The sequence below is a fragment of the Watersipora subatra genome, chromosome 11 (assembly GCF_963576615.1).
Source record: "Watersipora subatra chromosome 11, tzWatSuba1.1, whole genome shotgun sequence".
In the NCBI taxonomy this organism is placed as follows: domain Eukaryota; kingdom Metazoa; phylum Bryozoa; class Gymnolaemata; order Cheilostomatida; family Watersiporidae; genus Watersipora; species Watersipora subatra.
Genome location: NC_088718.1, coordinates 45,034,054 through 45,055,361, shown reverse-complemented (window position 1 = coordinate 45,055,361; position 21,308 = coordinate 45,034,054). Strand labels below are relative to the sequence as shown.

Here is a 21,308-nt window from a genome sequence, read left to right as displayed (position 1 = left end):
TGTATTTAAATATATCAAAAATAGCCATATTCCAGAATTAATCTTAAAGTGAAACAAGATGTATGAATGAAAATAAAAAACATGAAATGGGAAAGCTTTGAGAAGCCATGTAACCAGCTGTACCACTTCACATGTGAAATAGCAATAGTAGCAAAATGCGCAAGTAGAAATTCATATACGACGTCAAGTTAAGATGTTAAGTATATGATAAAATAGTAGCAAAAGTGTATAGCTAAGTATCAGGTAGAGATGCATATTACATCACACGAATCCGTACATTTAAAAAGAAAAAATATACCAAAAACGATGAAGTCAAACTTCTGCATAGATAAAAAATTACCTATAATGAAAAGGTATAGAGAGAAACAGCTAAACCAATTTGTGCATAGATTCAGGTCCCAGCAAGAGGGGGGGGGGTGGTTGGCTTAGCTGTGAACACAGACATGCATACAATCATCCCATTGGTGCTTAGGTTCAGGTTCCCTTAAAAGGGAGGGCACAGCTCTAAACATAGACATTCATCGCCGTGAGATAGATGGCCATTCAAGATGTTTTTACCGCTGTTGGATGGCATGAAACAACACACGTAGTAGTGAGTGCAGCCCTCCCACTCTCTCATGTAACACTATATCCTACACATTGTTGCAGTAACATTGTTGCAGGAATCATGGGGAAACAATTACAATCGCTACCCTTTACAATGATAGTTCTCAATGTTTAGAATGAGGAGACAAATCTCGATGAGCAAAGCTGGTTATCTGTTACGTCCAGAACCTGCTGGGTACGAAGGTCTCCTTTGTTCCCATGTGATTGCGTAGAACCTCGTTCTTAAGAAATTGTAGTGGATACATGACTAGATGCCCTTTGACCTTTGACAGCTGCATCTTGGCTGCTACAGGGTCGGAGGTCGCTAAGGGCACTTCCTGCCGGTAGAGTCTCAGCTGCTCAAAACTGGCTATGCTGTCACAAGGTAAGCAGTTGAACACCTGCAAATATATGTCAGATACACCTGCAAATATATGTCAAATACATAAGGTAAGCAGTTGAACACCTGCAAAGATATGTCAGATACACAAGGTAAGCAGTTGAACACCTGCAAATATATGTCAGATACATAAGGTAAGCAGTTGAACACCTGCAAAGATATGTCAGATACACAAGGTAAGCAGTTGAACACCTGCAAATATATGTCAGATACACAAGGTAAGCAGTTGAACACCTGCAAATATATGTCAGATACATAAGGTAAGCAGTTGAACACCTGCAAATATATGTCAGATACACAAGGTAAGCAGTTGAACACCTGCAAAAATATGTCAGATAAAAATAGTATCTGTATGGGGATTTGACGCAGCAGACATATTCAGTACAAAATATTGCCATTTTACTAACACAGCTAGTACGATATAGAAATCCAACATTCTTTGCTAGCAATTGCATAACTTGAGCTATTAACCTTTCCTCTTACTGAGAAGGTAAAAGAGTTGATTGGTCAAACACTGCATTTCCATGCTGTGAAGGCTATTCTATCAAAGCACCCTTTTACCAATGAAAACATGGTGAGCTATGAAAATTGGACTATAAGATGCTCTTCATACAACACTTATCCTATGATGAATGGTCCCTATGACTGATTCTTCAACGCATAGACATCTTGAAGTTTGCATCGAATATCCTGTGCTACATATATTTTTCAGTTAGCGAGAATAACAAGCAATTTGAGGTCATTTTAATTTAGTTAAAATCTTATAAATGTATTGTTGCCACAGTTTGATATAATAATTGTAAATTAATCATGATAAACAACCTGAATACATTAACGAGTATGTAACGGGTGCTTGCAGGTGCTTGACATAACTAACATTTAAGTCTTACCTTTGCATAGATAGTCGTGTTGTGTACCGCAGTTGTCACCCAAGTCTTCTTGTAAAACTCCTCACAGGTTATGTCTTGAATGAATTCGTCTGGTCTCAGCCCCAGATGCTCCCTACAAAGGTTTAACTGAATCAGTATAAAAGGATGCAAGTGTTTATTTGTTTGAAAAGCAAGAGCTAACAACTCCGCTATGTTACAGCTGAAATACTCGTGTTCTGTATGACTAGAGCACAAGTAGCTGTTTAATCTTAATCATTAATCAACATGAGTCCACTTCTTGCAGTTTTAGTGCCAATGCTTCATTCCTATCACCAAGTGCCTAGTTGGCATGATGAACTTTCTCAATAATGGTACTAGAGTTCAACTGACAAAATGAATTTATCACTTATTTAGAACAGGTGTATATTTTCTAATTATTCTGAATATGCAACCGGATAAAAATTCAACAAATGTATCTACCGACTGACTACATTAAAGATTGTCTTACTGGAATAAGTGATTCCTAAGACTGTAACAAAATTTTCCAGCAGGAAAATCTTGTCCAGACATTTTGGAGTCTGTGAAGAACTCATCCTGTATGAGGACAGCGATTTCACTGTCCCTGTCACCTGCAATATAAATTAGACGCAAATCATCAACTGCTTAAGAAAAAGTTGGGGGACATATTTTCGTGACAGCAGGTTCAAAGCAAATAGTAAACTTTAATTTTTCGGTAAAAGCCTTGATGAGGCTGAATTGACTGAACTGATAGTATGTAAAAGCATTCAGATGGTTAACCTTTCTTATGGTATTAATCGAAAGTTCAATGTAATGATAGTTCTTTTTAAAATGGCAAAATTGTATTCCGATGACTCAGCAATTTTTTACCTATTCATTGAATGGAGATGTCAGTATTTTCACTTGTTATGCCTGTGACAATTGAAGTTACAACCGTAATCATTACCTAACATACCTACAACCACCTGAACTTCACAAAGAAAAACTTGGAAAACCAACCAGTGCACTTCACAAACAGAAACTAACAAACCTACCACCGCCTGCATTTGGCAATCACAAACAGAAACTACTACCACCAAAATGAGTATGAGCGATTGAGAATTAGTAGGAGTATCTACATTGCTGAGTGTGGATACACTTTGGTTGGCATGAAACAAAATGACTGAAAAAACGAGATTTAACTTGTACCCCTACTTTGGAATGCTGCCGTCTATGGTGATACGGAAATGTATGGAAAACATCACTTCACCAATGATGCACATAGCTACCATTTATGACATGAACCATACATGACCTTGACACCACTTATTTTCTCAAGTAAAAAATACCTGTCATACCTGCCAAACTCCGATCATTGATGTTAGCGGAGCCGATTATGCATTTCTTATCATCTACTATCATTAACTTGCTGTGGACATAAATAAGCTCTGTGACTGGCACCTGCTTCAACATGCCGTGATTTCTCAAACCACACACATAGACATATCGAGATGGGTCCAACCCTACAATACACATAGACATACTGAAATTGGTCCAACCCTATAATACATATACCAAGATGGGTCCAACCATTTTCATACATAAAACCACTTCCTATTAAATAGGTCATTTCCTGTTAGACAGGATATCTCTCACTGACTTCTCCCTTACCGTGTTTGTAGAGGGTTTTGAAGAGTGAGTTATCATGTCCGTTAAGTGACTGCTGTACGTAATGTAAAATGGAGAAGAGAGGTGAGCCTCCTGATTTGTGTGGGTCAAGGTCAGCCTCAAAAGCAGGCAGCAGGGGTAGTACTATATATACTCGAAATGTTTCGTTGGCTCTGCATGTTTATATATAAATATCAATTATTATTCATATAAGAAATCATCAGCCAGCTAAAAACAATTTTTAGAAAGTGATAAAAACCTGGCAATAACTGCAGCAGCTATTGAATGAGGGACAAATAAGAATAGAGATACTCTCTAGTAGATAGAGGAATAGAGATACTCTCTAGTAGATAGAGGAATAGAGATACTCTCTAGTAGATAGAGGAACAGAGATACTCTCTAGTAGATAGAGGAACAAATAAGAATAGAGATACTCTCTAGTAGATAGAGGAATAGAGATACTCTCTAGTAGATAGAGGAATAGAGATACTCTCTAGTAGATAGAGGAACAGAGATACTCTCTAGTAGATAGAGGAATAGAGATACTCTCCAGTAGATAGAGGAATAGAGATACTCTCCAGTAGATAGAGGAATAGAGATACTCTCCAGTAGATAGAGGAATAGAGATACTCTCCAGTAGATAAAGGAACAGAGATACTCTCTAGTAGATAGAGGAATAGAGATACTCTCCAGTAGATAGAGGAATAGAGATACTCTCCAGTAGATAGAGGAATAGAGATACTCTCTAGTAGATAGAGGAATAGAGATACTCTCTAGTAGATAAAGGAATAGAGATACTCTCCAGTAGATAGAGGAATAGAGATACTCTCCAGTAGATAGAGGAACAGAGATACTCTCTAGTAGATAGAGGAATAGAGATACTCTCCAGTAGATAGAGGAATAGAGGTACTCTCCAGTAGATAGAGGAATAGAGATACTCTCTAGTAGATAGAGGAATAGAGATACTCTCTAGTAGATAGAGGAATAGAGATACTCTCCAGTAGATAGAGGAATAGAGATACTCTCCAGTAGATAGAGGAATAGAGATACTCTCCAGTAGATAGAGGAATAGAGATACTCTCCAGTAGATAGAGGAATAGAGATACTCTCCAGTAGATGCAGGAATAGAGATACTCTCCAGTAGATGGAGGAACAGAGATACCCAACAGTAGATAGAAGAATACAGATACCTCTAGTAGATAGAGAAATAGAGATAACCTCTAGTAGATAGAGGAATAGAGATACTCTCCAGTAGATAGAGGAATAGAGATACCCTTTAGTAGATAGATGAATAGAGATACTCTCCAGTAGATAGAGGAATAGAGATACTCTCCAGTAGATAGAGGAATAGAGATACCATCTAGTAGATACAGGAACAGAGATACCCTCCAGTAGATAGAGGAATAGAGATACTCTCCAGTAGATAAAGGAACAGAGATACTCTCTAGTAGATAGAGGAATAGAGATACTCTCCAGTAGATAGAGGAATAGAGATACTCTCCAGTAGATAGAGGAATAGAGATACTCTCTAGTAGATAGAGGAATAGAGATACTCTCTAGTAGATAAAGGAATAGAGATACTCTCCAGTAGATAGAGGAATAGAGATACTCTCCAGTAGATAGAGGAACAGAGATACTCTCTAGTAGATAGAGGAATAGAGATACTCTCCAGTAGATAGAGGAATAGAGATACTCTCCAGTAGATAGAGGAATAGAGATACTCTCTAGTAGATAGAGGAATTGAGATACTCTCTAGTAGATAGAGGAATAGAGATACTCTCCAGTAGATAGAGGAATAGAGATACTCTCCAGTAGATAGAGGAATAGAGATACTCTCCAGTAGATAGAGGAATAGAGATACTCTCCAGTAGATAGAGGAATAGAAATACCATCTAGTAGATAGAGGAATAGAGATACTCTCTAGTAGATAGAGGAATAGAGATACTCTCCAGTAGATAGAGGAATAGAGATACTCTCCAGTAGATAGAGGAATAGAGATACCATCTAGTAGATAGAAGAATAGAGATACTCTCTAGTAGATAGAGGAATAGAGATACTCTCTAGTAGATAGAGGAATAGAGATACTCTCCAGTAGCTAGAGGAATAGAGATACTCTCCAGTAGATAGAGGAATAGAGATACCATCTAGTAGATAGAGGAATAGAGATACTCTCTAGTAGATAGAGGAATAGAGATACTCTCCAGTAGATAGAGGAATAGAGATACTCTCCAGTAGATAGAGGAATAGAGATACCATCTAGTAGATAGAGGAATAGAGATACTCTCTAGTAGATAGAGGAATAGAGATACTCTCCAGTAGATAGAGGAATAGAGATACTCTCCAGTAGATAGAGGAATAGAGATACTCTCTAGTAGATAGAGGAATAGAGATACTCTCTAGTAGATAGAGGAATAGAGATACTCTCCAGTAGATAGAGGAATAGAGATACTCTCTAGTAGATAGAGGAATAGAGATACTCTCCAGTAGATAGAGGAATAGAGATACTCTCCAGTAGATAGAGGAACAGAGATACTCTCTAGTAGATAGAGGAATAGAGATACTCTCCAGTAGATAGAGGAATAGAGATACTCTCCAGTAGATAGAGGAATAGAGATAATCTCCAGTAGATAGAGGAATAGAGATACTCTCCAGTAGATAGAGGAATAGAGATACTCTCCAGTAGATAGAGGAATAGAGATACCCTTTCGTAGATAGATGAATAGAGATACTCTCCAGTAGATAGAAAAATAGAGATACTCTCCAGTAGATAGAGGAATAGAGATACTCTCCAGTAGATGCAGGAATAGAGATACTCTCCAGTAGATGGAGGAACAGAGATACCCAACAGTAGATAGAAGAATACAGATACCTCTAGTAGATAGAGAAATAGAGATAACCTCTAGTAGATAGAGGAATAGAGATACTCTCCAGTAGATAGAGGAATAGAGATACCCTTTAGTAGATAGAGGAATAGAGATACTCTCCAGTAGATAGAGGAATAGAGATACCATCTAGTAGATACAGGAACAGAGATACCCTCCAGTAGATAGAGGAACAGAGATACCATCTAGTAGATACAGGAACAGAGATATCCTTCAGTAGATAGAGGAGTAGAGACACCCTCCAGTAGATGGAGGAACAGAGATACCCAACAGTAGATGGAGGAACAGAGATACCCAACAGTAGATAGAAGAATACAGATACCTCTAGTAGATAGAGAAATAGAGATACCCTCTAGTAGATAGAGGAATAGAGATACTCAACAGTAGATTTAGGAGTAGAGATACCAACAATAGATAAAGGAGTCGAGTTATCTCTAGTAGATAGAAATAGAGGTGCCCTCTAATGGCTACTCACTTGTGAGCTTTGAGAATTCTGTTTACTAAGGCCTCACAGATGCAATTTTGTACTTCCGTGCCACACCAGCTTATGAAGAACTGATTCTGCAAAGTGGAAACGAAGCTTTGAAAGAGGGATATAATCTTAACCCACAGACTGCATGAACAATGTCTTCCACAATTTAACAAAATAAATATCATGAATACCTCTATGTAAATATACTGCTCGGCTTCCTCTATAAGGCTCATATATGCATTGTAAATGGAATTCTCAGGATTTTGCATTCCACTAGACCATCCAGAGCAACTCCTCAGAATCTGTGAATAAAGTGACACTCATATGAGAGCGGCGTCAGAGACCACCCTTACCGGGGGAAGAAATTTGGCTAACTCCCACCACCCATGAGAGAAAAGACAAGACTCATACAGACCTGGCAGTTGACAAGTTCGCACCGCTCACGGATGAACGAAGGCAGGCGGTTGTACACGACATTCGTGGACCGGGGCAGCAGCAGAGGGTACTTGTTGCTCGATTTCGTAGAATCCTTCACCTTTTTAGCAAAGTTCCAACGTTGTATAAAATGCCGACTGATATCTGTGGCAGCTTTGTTGAATATAACACAAGCTATGTCATGCCACGGCATCCGCACGGTTGAAAAGCGATCAACAGAGTCTACAAGAGAGAGAAATTGAAGCTACATCCACGACACTCAGTCGGATGAAGAAGACAAGAGACGCAGTTTACATGCATTCATATCGAACGTAAAACTAGCCTACAACTGTCCTAGTCTTATAATCAGGAGCATTAAATGACACAAGAGGACAAAACTCCTGATCGTTCATGATAAGGTGAATCTCAGACATAACTACATGCTATACCTTACATTATACTACACGGGATTAAAGGTGATATACTTGTATGACCACCAAGCGATATCAAGTGATAACATTTATGATTATAATTCAGACAATGAAACTACGGTTGTTATAATATAGGATCGGCTGAATAAAATTCAGTGGTAGATTACAAATAGAGTTATATTCCCGCTATGGATGAAAATGACAAAATCAGCAATAATTCACACAAGTACTGGCTACCAATCAAGCTTCTAGAATTTTTAAGAAGTTGGAATGGATTCATGGCCTACTGTTATTTTTATAACTATAACCAATCCATGGCAGACCTGGCTACACACTCACAAAATACATCGCTAACAAATTGTGTAGATATTCGCTGTGACTACACACTGATACTACTAGACAATGCGCTATGTTGACAGATATGTCAACAATGAAAAATAACCGCAGTTATGTTAAGCCTACGACATCCTTGACCTCAGTGATGGTAAGCCCGCGACATCCTTGACCTTAGTGATGGTAAGCCTACGAAATCCTTGACCTCACGAATATCTTTCTCTGTGTATAAGTAGTTGCTTATGTGGAACGCAGTTGATATCGTCGTTCAAAAGCTGCTCATGGACGCAAATTACATCGGAAATGAGTAAAATTGAACCGAGATCATTATAGTAAACTATTTTAGCCAATAATAATTACATCAGTTATATCTTTACGAACATTAACCAACATGTTTATTTTGAAGTGACGCGCCAACAACGCGCTGGCGACACATCGTCAATGCCGTCACGTCACCGACGCGCAGGGTTTGCGTATGACACCTGTTTTTCGAGATGCGTAGCCAGGCCTTTAGAGTGTATTAACGTTACTATAGGCAATGTCAAATATGATACCCTTGCAAAAATATTTATTAACAAACTTGTACAAAGTTTCTCAGCAGGAAACTTGACATAAGTTCAACGTAATAAACAGGCACACATAACCGTGGCTCATTATAACTATGACCTGCCTTATTCATGCTCGACCTATGACATGTTACATAAATACAGTCACACCTCGACATACGAGACTTCTGGGAGATTTCTGGGACTGAGCTTGTATGTCAATTTACTCGCGTCTCAAGGCACTATTTCTTATATAAAATAACTAAATACAAATTAATCCGTTATCAAACAATGAAAAAAACACCTAAACCAGGATATTTACTGCGAAAAAATGTGTTTTTAAATATTGTGATTCGGTACTTACGCTAACAAAACAACAAATACTTATTTACATGTAGTTGATAAAATCTGCCAGAAAATATTACATTACTCTCACACTATTTTTTACCTGTGAGACAGTCTTAGTGGCTAACGGCGGTCTGAAAAGAATTAGACAGCAATGCATTCAGCACACTAAACTTTTATGACCCACTTTTATGACCCTATGTAACATAAAATTTCAATTCATCTTAGATGAAGTTAGCTTACTAAATACACACTTGAAAGCTTATTTTTAATCTTTCACTAAGCTTACGTTAATTTTTTTGTCTTAGTTTTTCATTATCTATTTCCGCTTTGGCGCTTGTTGCCTGGCGTTCATTATAACTTTTAGCTAACCTTTTAAAACCTTTTTCAAACTTATTCGAGGAGAAAGATTGAGCGATGATGTTCTCGAAAGCGGCCTATTGTATACTTGACCATATAGTGTCATGGCCATCGGAACCGATTCATACGCTCGTATCTCAAAGTAACTAGTAACAATGTATTACTAGTACCTCAAGGAAGAAACTTGCTAGAAATTCTGCTCGTATCTCAATTCTCTCGTATGTCGAGGTATCATTGTAAAATGAAACATGGTACGGGCGAGTTTAGTACCTGAGACAACAGCGAGTAATACAACCAGAGATACTAACCATGAAAAGGGGCCTTCACCGATGTCAAGTCCTTGTGTATCCAGTTAACATAGTCCTTGCCAAGCCAGTACTTACTCGCTATCGCCCCGGAAACCACACTGTTTTTCCTAACAAAATCACCAACAATCTTAGCCAAGCAAAGAATTGTCATAAATTGCTTCTATTTTAACAGATATTGAAAATCAGTAAAAAAGAGGACACAGCTCTAAGCTAGTAGAAAGAGCAACTAGTGAGGAATTGCAAGCAAAGAAAAAACTAAATAATCAACAGCCGATCAGCACTCTACGCCTGAGAGCAAGAGGAGGCAAATCTATAGGGTAATACAAGTTACCGTGTAGCCATCTCAGGAGTGCTGCAGCTAAAATAGTATTATCGTTAGTTTATTGACCAGTTCAGTGACAACAAACGGCTTCCCTTTGGCCAAAGTATACATATACCAGTAGGTAATGATCTACGGCATAAGATAACCACAATCAAAAGTTGACAGATGATTTAAAAAAGCTCGTTTGAAAAAGCTGGAGCATTACTTTAAGACGTTTTCATTTTGATGTAATAGTATTTATATAAACACAGCATCTATATATTCAATACAGCAAACCTGGCTGTTTGATGTAGTTTTAACAGACAACACATAACGCTTTAGCATTTCAGTGTTAAAGATTATGACAAGAGAGAAAAGTTAGGTAGAAACTACCACTATAATCCTTGTAAGGGAATTCAGATATTCGAATGTTGGGCAGATAAATCAAGAAAGGAAAGACAATCCCCCACACCACTTACCGACTATCAGGAATGCTGCTGAGCTCTGATGACCTCCTCACAGACTCCTCGTGTGTCCAGACTCTCTTCACTTTGTCCATGTTGTTGCGTATCTTCTTCCATGAGCGAGTCTGCCGGCTGACTGGTGGCTGTGCGACAGACTGCAAGAACAAAGTAGACGCGTTTTCTGCAGTACTAAAGCAGTACATCCATTGAAATAGTAAATTGTAAAGTGGCCTACAAGACGCACCTTTTCATCCAAAAAATGGTCTAAAAATCTGCTTGCATCTCATGTACAAACTTTGAAAATTTTGGCTAAAATTTTACATGAAAATGTCACAAAGACATCTCAGCCGAGCCTAACATTCAATGAGACGCCAAATGTTACAATTCAAGCATTTTTATTTATTGGATTTGAACGCTGTGATTATTAATACGAGAAATGGTTCATGGTTATTTTGCAGAAATTCTATTAGGCGCAATACATACTTGCCGCAAGGCCATTTGATTAAATAAAATCTTTTCATCAATAAGTGCAGTTTTGTGTGGTGGTCCTGGGTCAAGGACACAAGACGTTCTAGGTCAAGGACGTGACGTAATATCCCGGCGCGAGGACGAAGGGATTCATTCTTTGATACACGAGCGGACACGGAGCAAGCAGGGAGAGCTAACTAGAGAGAACAAATACTGATAATACTAACAAGGTGAGCCATTCACTACATTTTGGTCGAGATATTTTGGCCACGATTACCAAAAGAAAGGTACATTTTTGGCAGCTGCAAGAAAATAAACTATGGGAAACGAAAAAAGTTTTCTGTGATGATGAAGATGCCAATAATTGCTGATGACTACAGAAGTATGCCAACATTTTTATAGAAGCAGCAAATGTATTCCAAGAAGGACAAAGATCTACGCTGCTCTGAAAGAGTTACCTCTATTATTAGTGCCACAGAAATGCTCTAGCTGACTACTTGATAGCTCTATATTGTGCCAACTTGTGGTTAACCACACTATGTTTCTAAGTCTAGTTATATGATAACCCCAAAGCTAACATTGTAGATAGCATCATTATTAGTGGTATGAGAACTCTATGACAAAAGATTTACTGATTTTATGGCTAGAAGTCAAACAACTCCATGGCTGGTAGTGATACCAACTTATTGCAAACAGTTTTGCAGCCCTATTCTTAATGAGGTGACAACTCCAGAGTCAAGATTGATGGTTCCCTGATTATTTGCAACGTAAACAACTTACAAAATTTGGCAACAAAAGTCTAACCTTCAGCAGATTTATAATACATATGAGCCATGAGAGACTAGATGTGAGACTAGGGAACAGCAATTAAAATATAAGAATACGCAGTAAACTTGAGCAGAAATCTGAGCGTGTAAACATAGCAAATCTGATGGTGATTGAATGGCAATAGGAAAGAATGCACCCTTAAAGATTATCATACACAAAATTTTCCTAAATTTTATCAGAAAGTTTCAGTAAACATTTTTCTATCATTTATAAATAGTTTTGATGTTTGAGGTGATCAGACTGCCAGGATGTTTCAAGATTAAAATCGACAAAACTTTATGGCAGTTAAAATGCTCAGACCAAAGGAAAGTGCGATTATGGCGTGTATAGTTGCAACCAGACCAACAAAATAGAGACAGGTAATACTGCACATTGAATGCAATAGCCGATATCAATTATAGCAATGATAGCAACTAATGATGTCATTTTAGAAGTATTTCTCTTCTGAGCGTTTTAACCACGATCAAGTTGTGTCGATTATAATCTTGAAACATCTTGGTAAATCAGATCAACTCAAACACAAAAACAATCATATGGAAAATGATAGAAAAATACTGATACTTTCTGATGAAATCTACTAAAATATTGTGTAAGTTCATCTTTAAAAGAATAGAAGGGCGGTACGTACGCTTAACGGTACGTACGCTTAACTCTGGGCCCTGTTTAAAACAATGTCTTACATTATTAACATGAAACATGGAAACAACACAGGAGGATCAGGCAGTGACAAATCTTTAATCGGTGTCTGAACACAATCTGTAAAGAACCATAACAAACTATGTTCAGGCTTATGAGAGAGACTATGTTCGTGTGTGTCGATGTAGAGAACATCAGGACTATGAGAAAGACTATGTTCACGTATGTCGATGTAGAGAACATCAGGACTATGAGAGAGACTATGTTCGTGTGTGTCGATGTAGAGAACATCAGGCCTATGAGAGAGACTATGTTCGTGTATGTTGATGTAGAGAACATCAGGACTATGAGAGAGACTATGTTCGCGTATGTTGATGTAGAGAACATCAGGCCTATGAGAGAGACTATGTTCGTGTGTGTCGATGTAGAGAACATCAGGCCTATGAGAGAGACTATGTTCGTGTGTGTCGATGTAGAGAACATCAGGCCTATGAGAGAGACTATGTTCGTGTGTGTCGATGTAGAGAACATCAGGCCTATGAGAGAGACTATGTTCGTGTATGTTGATGTAGAGAACATCAGGCCAATGAGAGAGACTATGTTCGTGTGTGTTGATGTAGAGAACATCAGGCCTATGAAAGAGACTATGTTCGTGTGTGTCGATGTAGAGAACATCAGGCCTATGAGAGAGATTATGTTCGTGTGTGTCGATGTAGAGAACATCAGGCCTATGAGAGAGACTATGCTCGTGTGTGTCGATGTAGAGAACATCAGGCCTATGAGAGAGACTATGTTCGTGTGTGTCGATGTAGAGAACATCAGGCCAATGAGAGAGACTATGTTCGTGTATGTCGATGTAGAGAACACCAGGCCTATGAGAGACACTATGTTCGTGTGTGTCGATGTAGAGAACATTAGGATATGAGAGAGACTATGCTCGTGTGTGTCGATGTAGAGAACATCAGGACTATGAGAGAGACTATGTTCGTGTGTGTCGATGTAGAGAACATCAGGCCTATGAGAGAGACTATGTTCGTGTGTGTCGATGTAGAGAACATCAGGCCTATGAGAGAGACTATGTTCGTGTGTGTTGATGTAGAGAACATCAGGCCTATGAAAGAGACTATGTTCGTGTGTGTCGATGTACAGAACATCAGGCCTATGAAAGAGACTATGTTCGTGTGTGTCGATGTAGAGAACATCAGGCCTATGAGAGACTATGTTCGTGTATGTCGATGTAGAGAACACCAGGCCTATGAGAGACACTATGTTCGTGTGTGTCGATGTAGAGAACATCAGGCCTATGAGAGAGACTATGTTCGTGTATGTCGATGTAGAGAACACCAGGCCTATGAGAGACACTATGTTCGTGTGTGTCGATGTAGAGAACATCAGGCCTATGAGAGAAATTATGTTCGTGTATGTCGATGTAGAGAACACCTGGCCTATGAGAGAGACTATGTTCGTGTATGTTGATGTAGAGAACATCAGGCCTATGAGAGAGTTTACTTTGAAAGCTACTGTCAAAGAAATACAAGCTGATCCCTTGCAGAGTAAAGTATGTTGTCAACGCAAACTGGCAAGTTCTAACAAGCATTACAATCTACGTGTATATACTTATGCGCCTGGAAATGCTCTGTGTATTTAAAAAATTGTTTTTAGGAATGATTAAATGGAAAAAAGAGAGTTGGGGCAGAAATGAGCGGCAACACTCGAACAGAAGCGATAATGAATGCTAGATAACATCAATAGTAATATGTAGAGTACTTACATCGACCCTGTCCGTGCGTGCATACCTCCCGATAGCAGAGTCTGACACTTTCTTCAGGTATGCTTTCTCTGGTGGTCGGGTTGGTACCTTGCTCCTGGACTTTCTCACCCGAGCAGATTCAATGTAGGAGAAGCCTTGAACGGGTTCAAATGAGGGTCTCTTATCTGTCTACACAGGCAAAAAGTAAACTTTAGGAAACAAAGATATCGAATACTTGTATTTATGATATTACAATATTCACAAGCAATCGAGAAAGAGGGAGAGGGGAAGAGAGAGAGGGGGGAGAGAGAAGTAGAGAGAGAGGGAGGGGAGAGAGGAAGAGGAAGAGAGAGGGGGAGAGAAGAGAGAGGAAAAGGGGGCGAAATCTACATCTACCCGCTGAGAACATCTACATCGACATATTTATACACATCTCCACATAAAGATCTATACACATTCCTACATGAAGACTATTGAAAGACGCATTATGTTGTCTCCCCTGACCTCTTTGGAGTCCATGGAACATACATTAGCAATCTCAGTCTTCTCTATCGAGGTCGATGAAACTGCAGCAGTTATGCTGAACGTAGAAGTGTCAGCACCTGACTCATCAACAGATGTATGATTTGGTGAAGTGGTGGATGCGAGAGGAGATTCGGGCTCTGCTGACAGAGTTCCAGATGTCACCAAATCAGATTCATGTGAAGAACATTTGAGATTCATAGTAAGTGTGTCTGTAGCATCCAGCTCAGGAATAGCTTCAAGGTCATTTGCAAGACCAGATGAACAGTCAGGAGTAGAAAGAAAAAGTATATTAGTTTCTGTCTGAGGCTCAAGGTTGGATGTGAAGTCAGACTCCGACCCAGCTGCTGAAACGGTTTTCAGATCGTCTGCTGCAGTAGTAGATTTCAGTGAATTGCATTCCGCTATAGAGGCGAGTCTATCGAGTGAGTGCCTGTTAGCGAAGCCTATAGAGGAACAATGACCGTCTGGCTCCTCGAAAGGCAGTGCTATCAATTCTGAATTCACACTGTCATATTCCGATTCCATTCTAGTGAATTGTATTCCTAGTACCTCTAAACGTAAGTCATTCAAGTCATCTGCAAAAACATCAGCTGTGGTCACTTTATCTTCACCACCTGAGAGCTTGGGGGAGACAGGGCTAGACTTACTGTCATGCTCTGAGAGCAAGTTTAGTTCATTGTCACCAATGGGGCAATCTATCGCGTCACCGGTAGACTTTAGAGCCGTTGATTCATCATCTGTTAATCTAAGACATGAAGTGTCGGATACACTCTGAGAAGGTGATGCCATAGCTCGATTCAGCGTTTCCAGGTCACTGCTAAGCAATAACATGCCCAGAGAGTTTATAGAGCAAGTAGTCTCTGAAGAGCTGACTCTCCTTGACCCTGTAGGAAAAGGTACCATGGGAAATATTAAACATGACAACTGTTCAAAAAGGGTAAAGCCAAGTTGGTATGTTGCCTGAGCAGAATACGCTAGTAGATATTTGCCTGCAATATTTTAACATACATTCAACAATCCTTGTACATGCAGCTCTTCAGCTATTGACTAACATTGAAACTCTGAACTCTTACTGAAATACCCAAAAAATAGATTAGAGCATTCTGATTATAGAATGTCTCCACCATGGTGTGCCTTGCGAGAAACAGAAATATTGAAGTGAGAGCATTAGTTTTGAGTGACATGAAACTACAAGGAAAAAATGTTTCCTTAATCAAACGACATAATTAAATTTATTAAAGTAAATTTAAAATATTTCCTATAAAATTTCTAATTAAATTTATGAAAGCTAATAATTCATCATTATCATTATCGAATGGTTCTGTTTGTTTAAACTTCCCTCTTTCCATCAGGACTTTTACGGCATATCAACAACCTCTACTGTCCCCTGTTCTGTGTTTGCCCCCTAATCTGTGTGTGTCCCCTATTCTGTGTGTGCCCCCTATTCTGTGTATGCCCCCTATTCTGTGGGTGTCCCCTATTCTGTGTGAGTCCCCTATTCTGTGTGTGCCCCCTATTTTGTGTGTGCCCCCTTCTCTGTGTTATTTCTTAGCTCTATGGTCTTAGTCTTATCGTACAGATTTGTAGAGCTAATATTTCTTGGCCATCGAACATTGATTGCATTTTTCAGCATTCATTTGTAAAAGCTCTCAATACTGTTTGATGTATTCTCGCTATTGTCTAGAAAAATGCTAGATGTGTACGCGCTAAAAGCTCTTATTTTGATGTTTGCGTCCAGCCTTCTGTCTTTTGCTATGAGTTTAGTTTTTTTCCATCGCATCGGTTGCAAGTCTTCTCCGTCTCCTCAGATGTTTCCAACATCACACCGAGATACATTGCATCACTTCCATTTCTCTGCTTCATACTTCCTAAACCGATATTCCTCTGTCATTTCTGGTTTAATCTGCCAACTTCTCAGCTTTAGGATATTAGGGATTTTCCCATGATGTTGTCTGTACTGTGGTTGCTATTCATCCCCATCCATTAAGTAACATAATTGAATGGCACAGAATTCATATCAAAGAGTAAAGTTGAATACAAGCCAGCATAAAATTGCTTCAAATAGAGTGCGAGTAACTCATAGATTGCATGTATTTTTGCATGCCAGAGTGCAATGCAGTGTTCTGGTCCAGAAAATTATGATGACTCAAGATGCAGCTGGATATTAAAGTCACTGTGATTACTAAAGATTACAGAATATACCAGAGGTAACCTAGAAATACATTTGTTATGGCCTTGATCCTCATTTATGTCTCAAGCGATTATAATTAATAATAAACAATTCATTTTAACCTATTTTGATAGTCATGCTGCTACAGATTATCAAATAACTACAGATAGAGTAATAAGGTAATAACTATAATAGCTCATCACCCAAATTAGCAAGCAACAATCAATCATAAAAATTCTATGGAAAAATTCCTCATCATTAGAGAAGAAACCCTCAAAAAATAGTCCAAATAGCTCCTTGTAACATAACGTGTTTTATGAAGAGTTATTGTCATGAAACACTTGATCAATAGGTGGCGAGTGAACTCGATGAAATAACTTCTGTGGCAAGCAATCTATTAATTACTGTCTATATATTTAGAGAGCGAGTTGGGTTATATATCATTAACTTCAACACCAACAGATTTCCAATCTCATTTCTTTGTTTCATTTTATTTTTTCTTTCATTTCATTACTTAAATGGCAGCACACAGACGTGAAAACACGAAAGCATTTTATTGTTACCACTAGTACACTGGCAGCCGCTGTCACAGTAAAACACTTGAGTAATGTTTTCAGTAGTCTCCTTTAACAATAAACTTTATAAATAAATGTCATGTTATCCGATAGGAATCAGAAAACAATGGAACATATCAGATGCTAGTTTAACTAAAACAGCGTCCTGCGGTATGTGCTAACCTGAAATAACAACAGCTTTCTTCGCTTTCCATTAATATGTGCTTAACAAAATTTATCGATGCCTGACATAAACCCAGCTGTTATGAGAATAGCGCATCAAACTTTGTGTATTGCACATTACTCTATGTTTGTTAAAACAATCACACCCCTGAGATATCAACATATAATCCATTATTCAGCAGCCAAAGTTGAAAGTTTAAGAACGAATTCAGCAATAATCAATTTACTGTAGAGCAGTTACAGCTGTATTTTCTTGTGAATGCAATGATCTGCCACCCAGTTGTAGGCGATGACAACTCCGATGCAAAAAACAAAAGAATGTTATCTTCTCCACTTGACTTACAGTAAATCCTTTGAAGACATTTAGTAACCTTTTTACTAGCATATTAAATTCAGAAGACAAGCGTATTAATTTGGACGGCCAAAAACACAGGATAGAAGTTATCTCTTCTAGACAATACAACCTCGAAAAAAGCTTGTGATGGCTCGGAAACAAGTTAATACAATTACTAGAATCATATCTCCATCATTATTATTACAAGAATCAAGCAACTCCACACGAGACCTTTTTGCAAACTTAATCGACCAAAAACTGATTTATCCGCAATCAAATATGCATGTGTAGGTTTACCTATAGGGTTTTAGATGATTTTCAAATCAACATTTAAAATATTTAATATTAGATTCCAACACAAATTTTTCAACTTTTATCAACTGTTTTTGCGTGCTAACAAAACTATGTTACAACTTTTGCAACAACTGGGAAAAGCACATGCAAAAAATCGAAGTGAATGCACCTTTTCCGCTGAGCTCTCTCTTGCGCTGTCGAGTCAGGTCATCCACACCGAGACCCTTCCAGTCCACTGCAACTGTAGCCACTGTACTTGTGGGCCTAGAGGAGGGGGGCGTTACAGACTGGACTGAGCCGAGATCCGTCAGTCTACAAGAGAAACAGTTCGACAATTTATAGCATGAAACACGATGTTGAATGCCAGAGAAAAATGTTGCGTGGAATTGGTAAAAACAAGAATTTAAATAGAAAGATGCAGTAGATATAGTCTATAAATACTTATAGACTATATGGTTTATATACTATATATAAATACTCTAGTTTATAGAGAGATATAGTTAATATAGAGAGTGTGTGAGTAATCTAGTTTATAGAGAGATATAATTGATACACAGAGTCTGTCAGTACTCTAGTTTATATAGAGATATATAGTTGATATAGAGAGTCTGTAAATAATTCAGCTTGTAGAGAGACAAAGTTGATGTAGAGATTCTGTAAATTGTTAGGGTTTTGTAGAGATATAGCGAATACCGAACGAAAAGCGTACAACCACACCTGTGTTCAGAGTTGTCCCATCGACCAAAGCATAAATCTAGTCCACCCAAGAAAGCTATGGTCTGATCAATGCAAACAATCTTCTCATGATGTGTCCATAGATAGACCGAGGACTTTATGTGATCAGGGTGTCTCATTACCTGCAACAACACAAAGTCAGCTAAACCAAGATACAGGCTGAAGAAGCATAAAATGAAACTACGAACTATGTGAATGAAAAAACCGCACATCCGCGTTGAGACAACTCTGCAAGTCAACGAGCCATAGCATTACACCCTTACTCACCAAAGATACTCGACAAGAAAACCTTTGATTCAGCGTGTCAAACAGAATTTTTCTAGTCTATTACAAACACATACCTTGATATTAGGGTGAAGCGATTCCAAGTGAGTTTTACATTTAAAGCTGCGTATCCCTCCAACAGCCATCTCAATCTCCTTATATAACAATATATAGACCTTGACCCCTTGCTCCTACAGCATCCAATACACTCAATGCACCGGCACTGGCAGTTACTACCTCACAGTAAACATATCCTTTCTACGGCATATCCCCACATATAAGCCTGTCTCGCATATAAGTTGACCTTATAAAAATGGAATTTGTTGGGATTTATCATCTAATTCCCACATAAGCCAACCTATAAATCGTAGCATGCCAAACGTACCCATCAGAGTGAAATTTGTGGAAATGGAGCAGCTTTTGCAAGCTTAGCACAAAATGTTTCTGATTGGTAAATAGTCATATAATTGGCCTATCGTACCTATGCTTATTCGAAAGGAGACAATAATCTGTTTGCGTTCAGCCAATGGAAAACATGTTTCCATCTTACGCTGACCTTAGTTTCGCTTGGCAAAAACCATTTTTCAGCTATTTCTTCTTTGCGATGATCAGACGCACTACAGGTACATACATGTACATGTAGGTTTCCCTAATTGTAGATTAATGGACTTCTAATGATTATTTATTGGGCAATAGTAATAGTGACAGCATTTATTTTTAACAGTAATAATGATGCCATAAGTTAAAGTAATAGTGGTAACGCATCTGACTCGGAACATGCTCCATTTGTCAACCACAATAATATGGAGAAGACAAAGAAATGTCCTAATTTATTCTGCAACACATTTGTGGCCTTTTTATGGCATCAGATGATGTACAATTTTATGCTAATTAATTTGGTCAAATGTTTTGACAACTTATGCACCAATGTCAAATATTATGACAACTTATGCACCAATGTCAAATATTATGACAACTTATGCACCAATGTCAAATATTATGACAACTTATGCACCAATGTCAAATGTTATGACAACTTATGCACCAACGTCAAATGTTATGACAACTTATGCACCAATGTCAAATATTTGGTTTTAATGAATACTTAATCGTCCCGAAATATTTTTTATTTAGAAGCGAAAGAGTTAATGTTAGTGGTAACCATTATTCTCATGTTTTACTTTTATTAATAACAGTCAAAAATGTCTCAAAATCCTTGAAATTCATCCTCACTATCACTTTCAAATCATCTCTCCATATGAAATTTTCAATGTTTGACTGTACCAACCGCTAAGTAAAAAACATTATCCCAACACAACTGAACCGAACCGTTCAAAAGTGCTCTCAGTGAAGTCTTGAAAATTTTAAGATGCATCAACCTTTCATCTTTTAATTTACGCTAAAATTAGAATGATAAAATTTTTCTTAACCTTCCCTTTGGTACGCAACAGCGTATAACAAAATCCAATTTTGCTTTTAAATCTATTTCAATTATGGTGCTCACAAGTTGATTTTCGTAGTTGAGCCACTAGTTGAGCCACTAGTAGTTGAGCCACTAGTAGTTGAGCCACTAGTAGTTGAGCCACTAGTAGTTGAGCCACTAGTAGTTGAGCCACTAGTAGTTGAGCCACTAGTAGTTGAGCCACTAGTAGTTGAGCCACTAGTTGAGCCACTAGTAGTTGAACCACTAGTTGAGCCACTAGTTGAGCCACTAGTAGTTGAACCACTAGTAGTTGAGCCACTAGTTGAGCCACTAGTTGAGCCACTAGTTGAGCCACTAGTAGTTGAACCACTAGTTGAGCCACTAGTAGTTGAGCCACTAGTAGTTGAGCCACTAGTAGTTGAGCCACTAGTAGTTGAGCCACTAGTAGTTGAGCCACTAGTTGAGCCACTAGTAGTTGAGCCACTAGTTGAGCCACTAGTAGTTGAGCCACTAGTTGAGCCACTAGTTGAGCCACTAGTAGTTGAACCACTAGTAGTTGAGCCACTAGTTGAGCCACTAGTTGAGCCACTAGTTGAGCCACTAGTTGAGCCACTAGTAGTTGAACCACTAGTAGTTGAGCCACTAGTTGAGCCACTAGTAGTTGAGCCACTAGTAGTTGAGCCACTAGTTGAGCCACTAGTAGTTGAGCCACTAGTTGAGCCACTAGTTGAGCCACTAGTAGTTGAGCCACTATTAAATAAAAGAAAATC

The 21,308-nt window shown here is 38.5% G+C and overlaps 1 protein-coding gene across 1 annotated transcript in view; it reads right to left on the bottom strand.

Moving 5' to 3' along the window:
• Positions 1-662: 662 nt before the first annotated feature.
• Positions 663-21,308, bottom strand: part of LOC137408168 (phospholipase D1-like) — a 70,741-nt gene continuing 50,095 nt past the window's right edge. Inside the window, exons 11-26 of the mRNA XM_068094570.1 lie at positions 19,193-19,306; positions 18,834-18,973; positions 18,286-18,428; positions 14,561-15,465; positions 14,078-14,245; positions 10,390-10,529; positions 9,941-9,967; positions 9,610-9,716; positions 7,289-7,530; positions 7,065-7,175; positions 6,877-6,962; positions 3,523-3,692; positions 3,210-3,374; positions 2,363-2,483; positions 1,876-1,987; positions 663-986 (exon numbers count right to left, since the gene is read on the bottom strand). Coding sequence (XP_067950671.1) covers positions 762-986; positions 1,876-1,987; positions 2,363-2,483; positions 3,210-3,374; positions 3,523-3,692; positions 6,877-6,962; positions 7,065-7,175; positions 7,289-7,530; positions 9,610-9,716; positions 9,941-9,967; positions 10,390-10,529; positions 14,078-14,245; positions 14,561-15,465; positions 18,286-18,428; positions 18,834-18,973; positions 19,193-19,306 — 2,976 coding nt within the window. The 3' untranslated portion in view covers positions 663-761. The remainder of the gene's footprint in view (positions 987-1,875; positions 1,988-2,362; positions 2,484-3,209; positions 3,375-3,522; positions 3,693-6,876; positions 6,963-7,064; positions 7,176-7,288; positions 7,531-9,609; positions 9,717-9,940; positions 9,968-10,389; positions 10,530-14,077; positions 14,246-14,560; positions 15,466-18,285; positions 18,429-18,833; positions 18,974-19,192; positions 19,307-21,308) is intronic.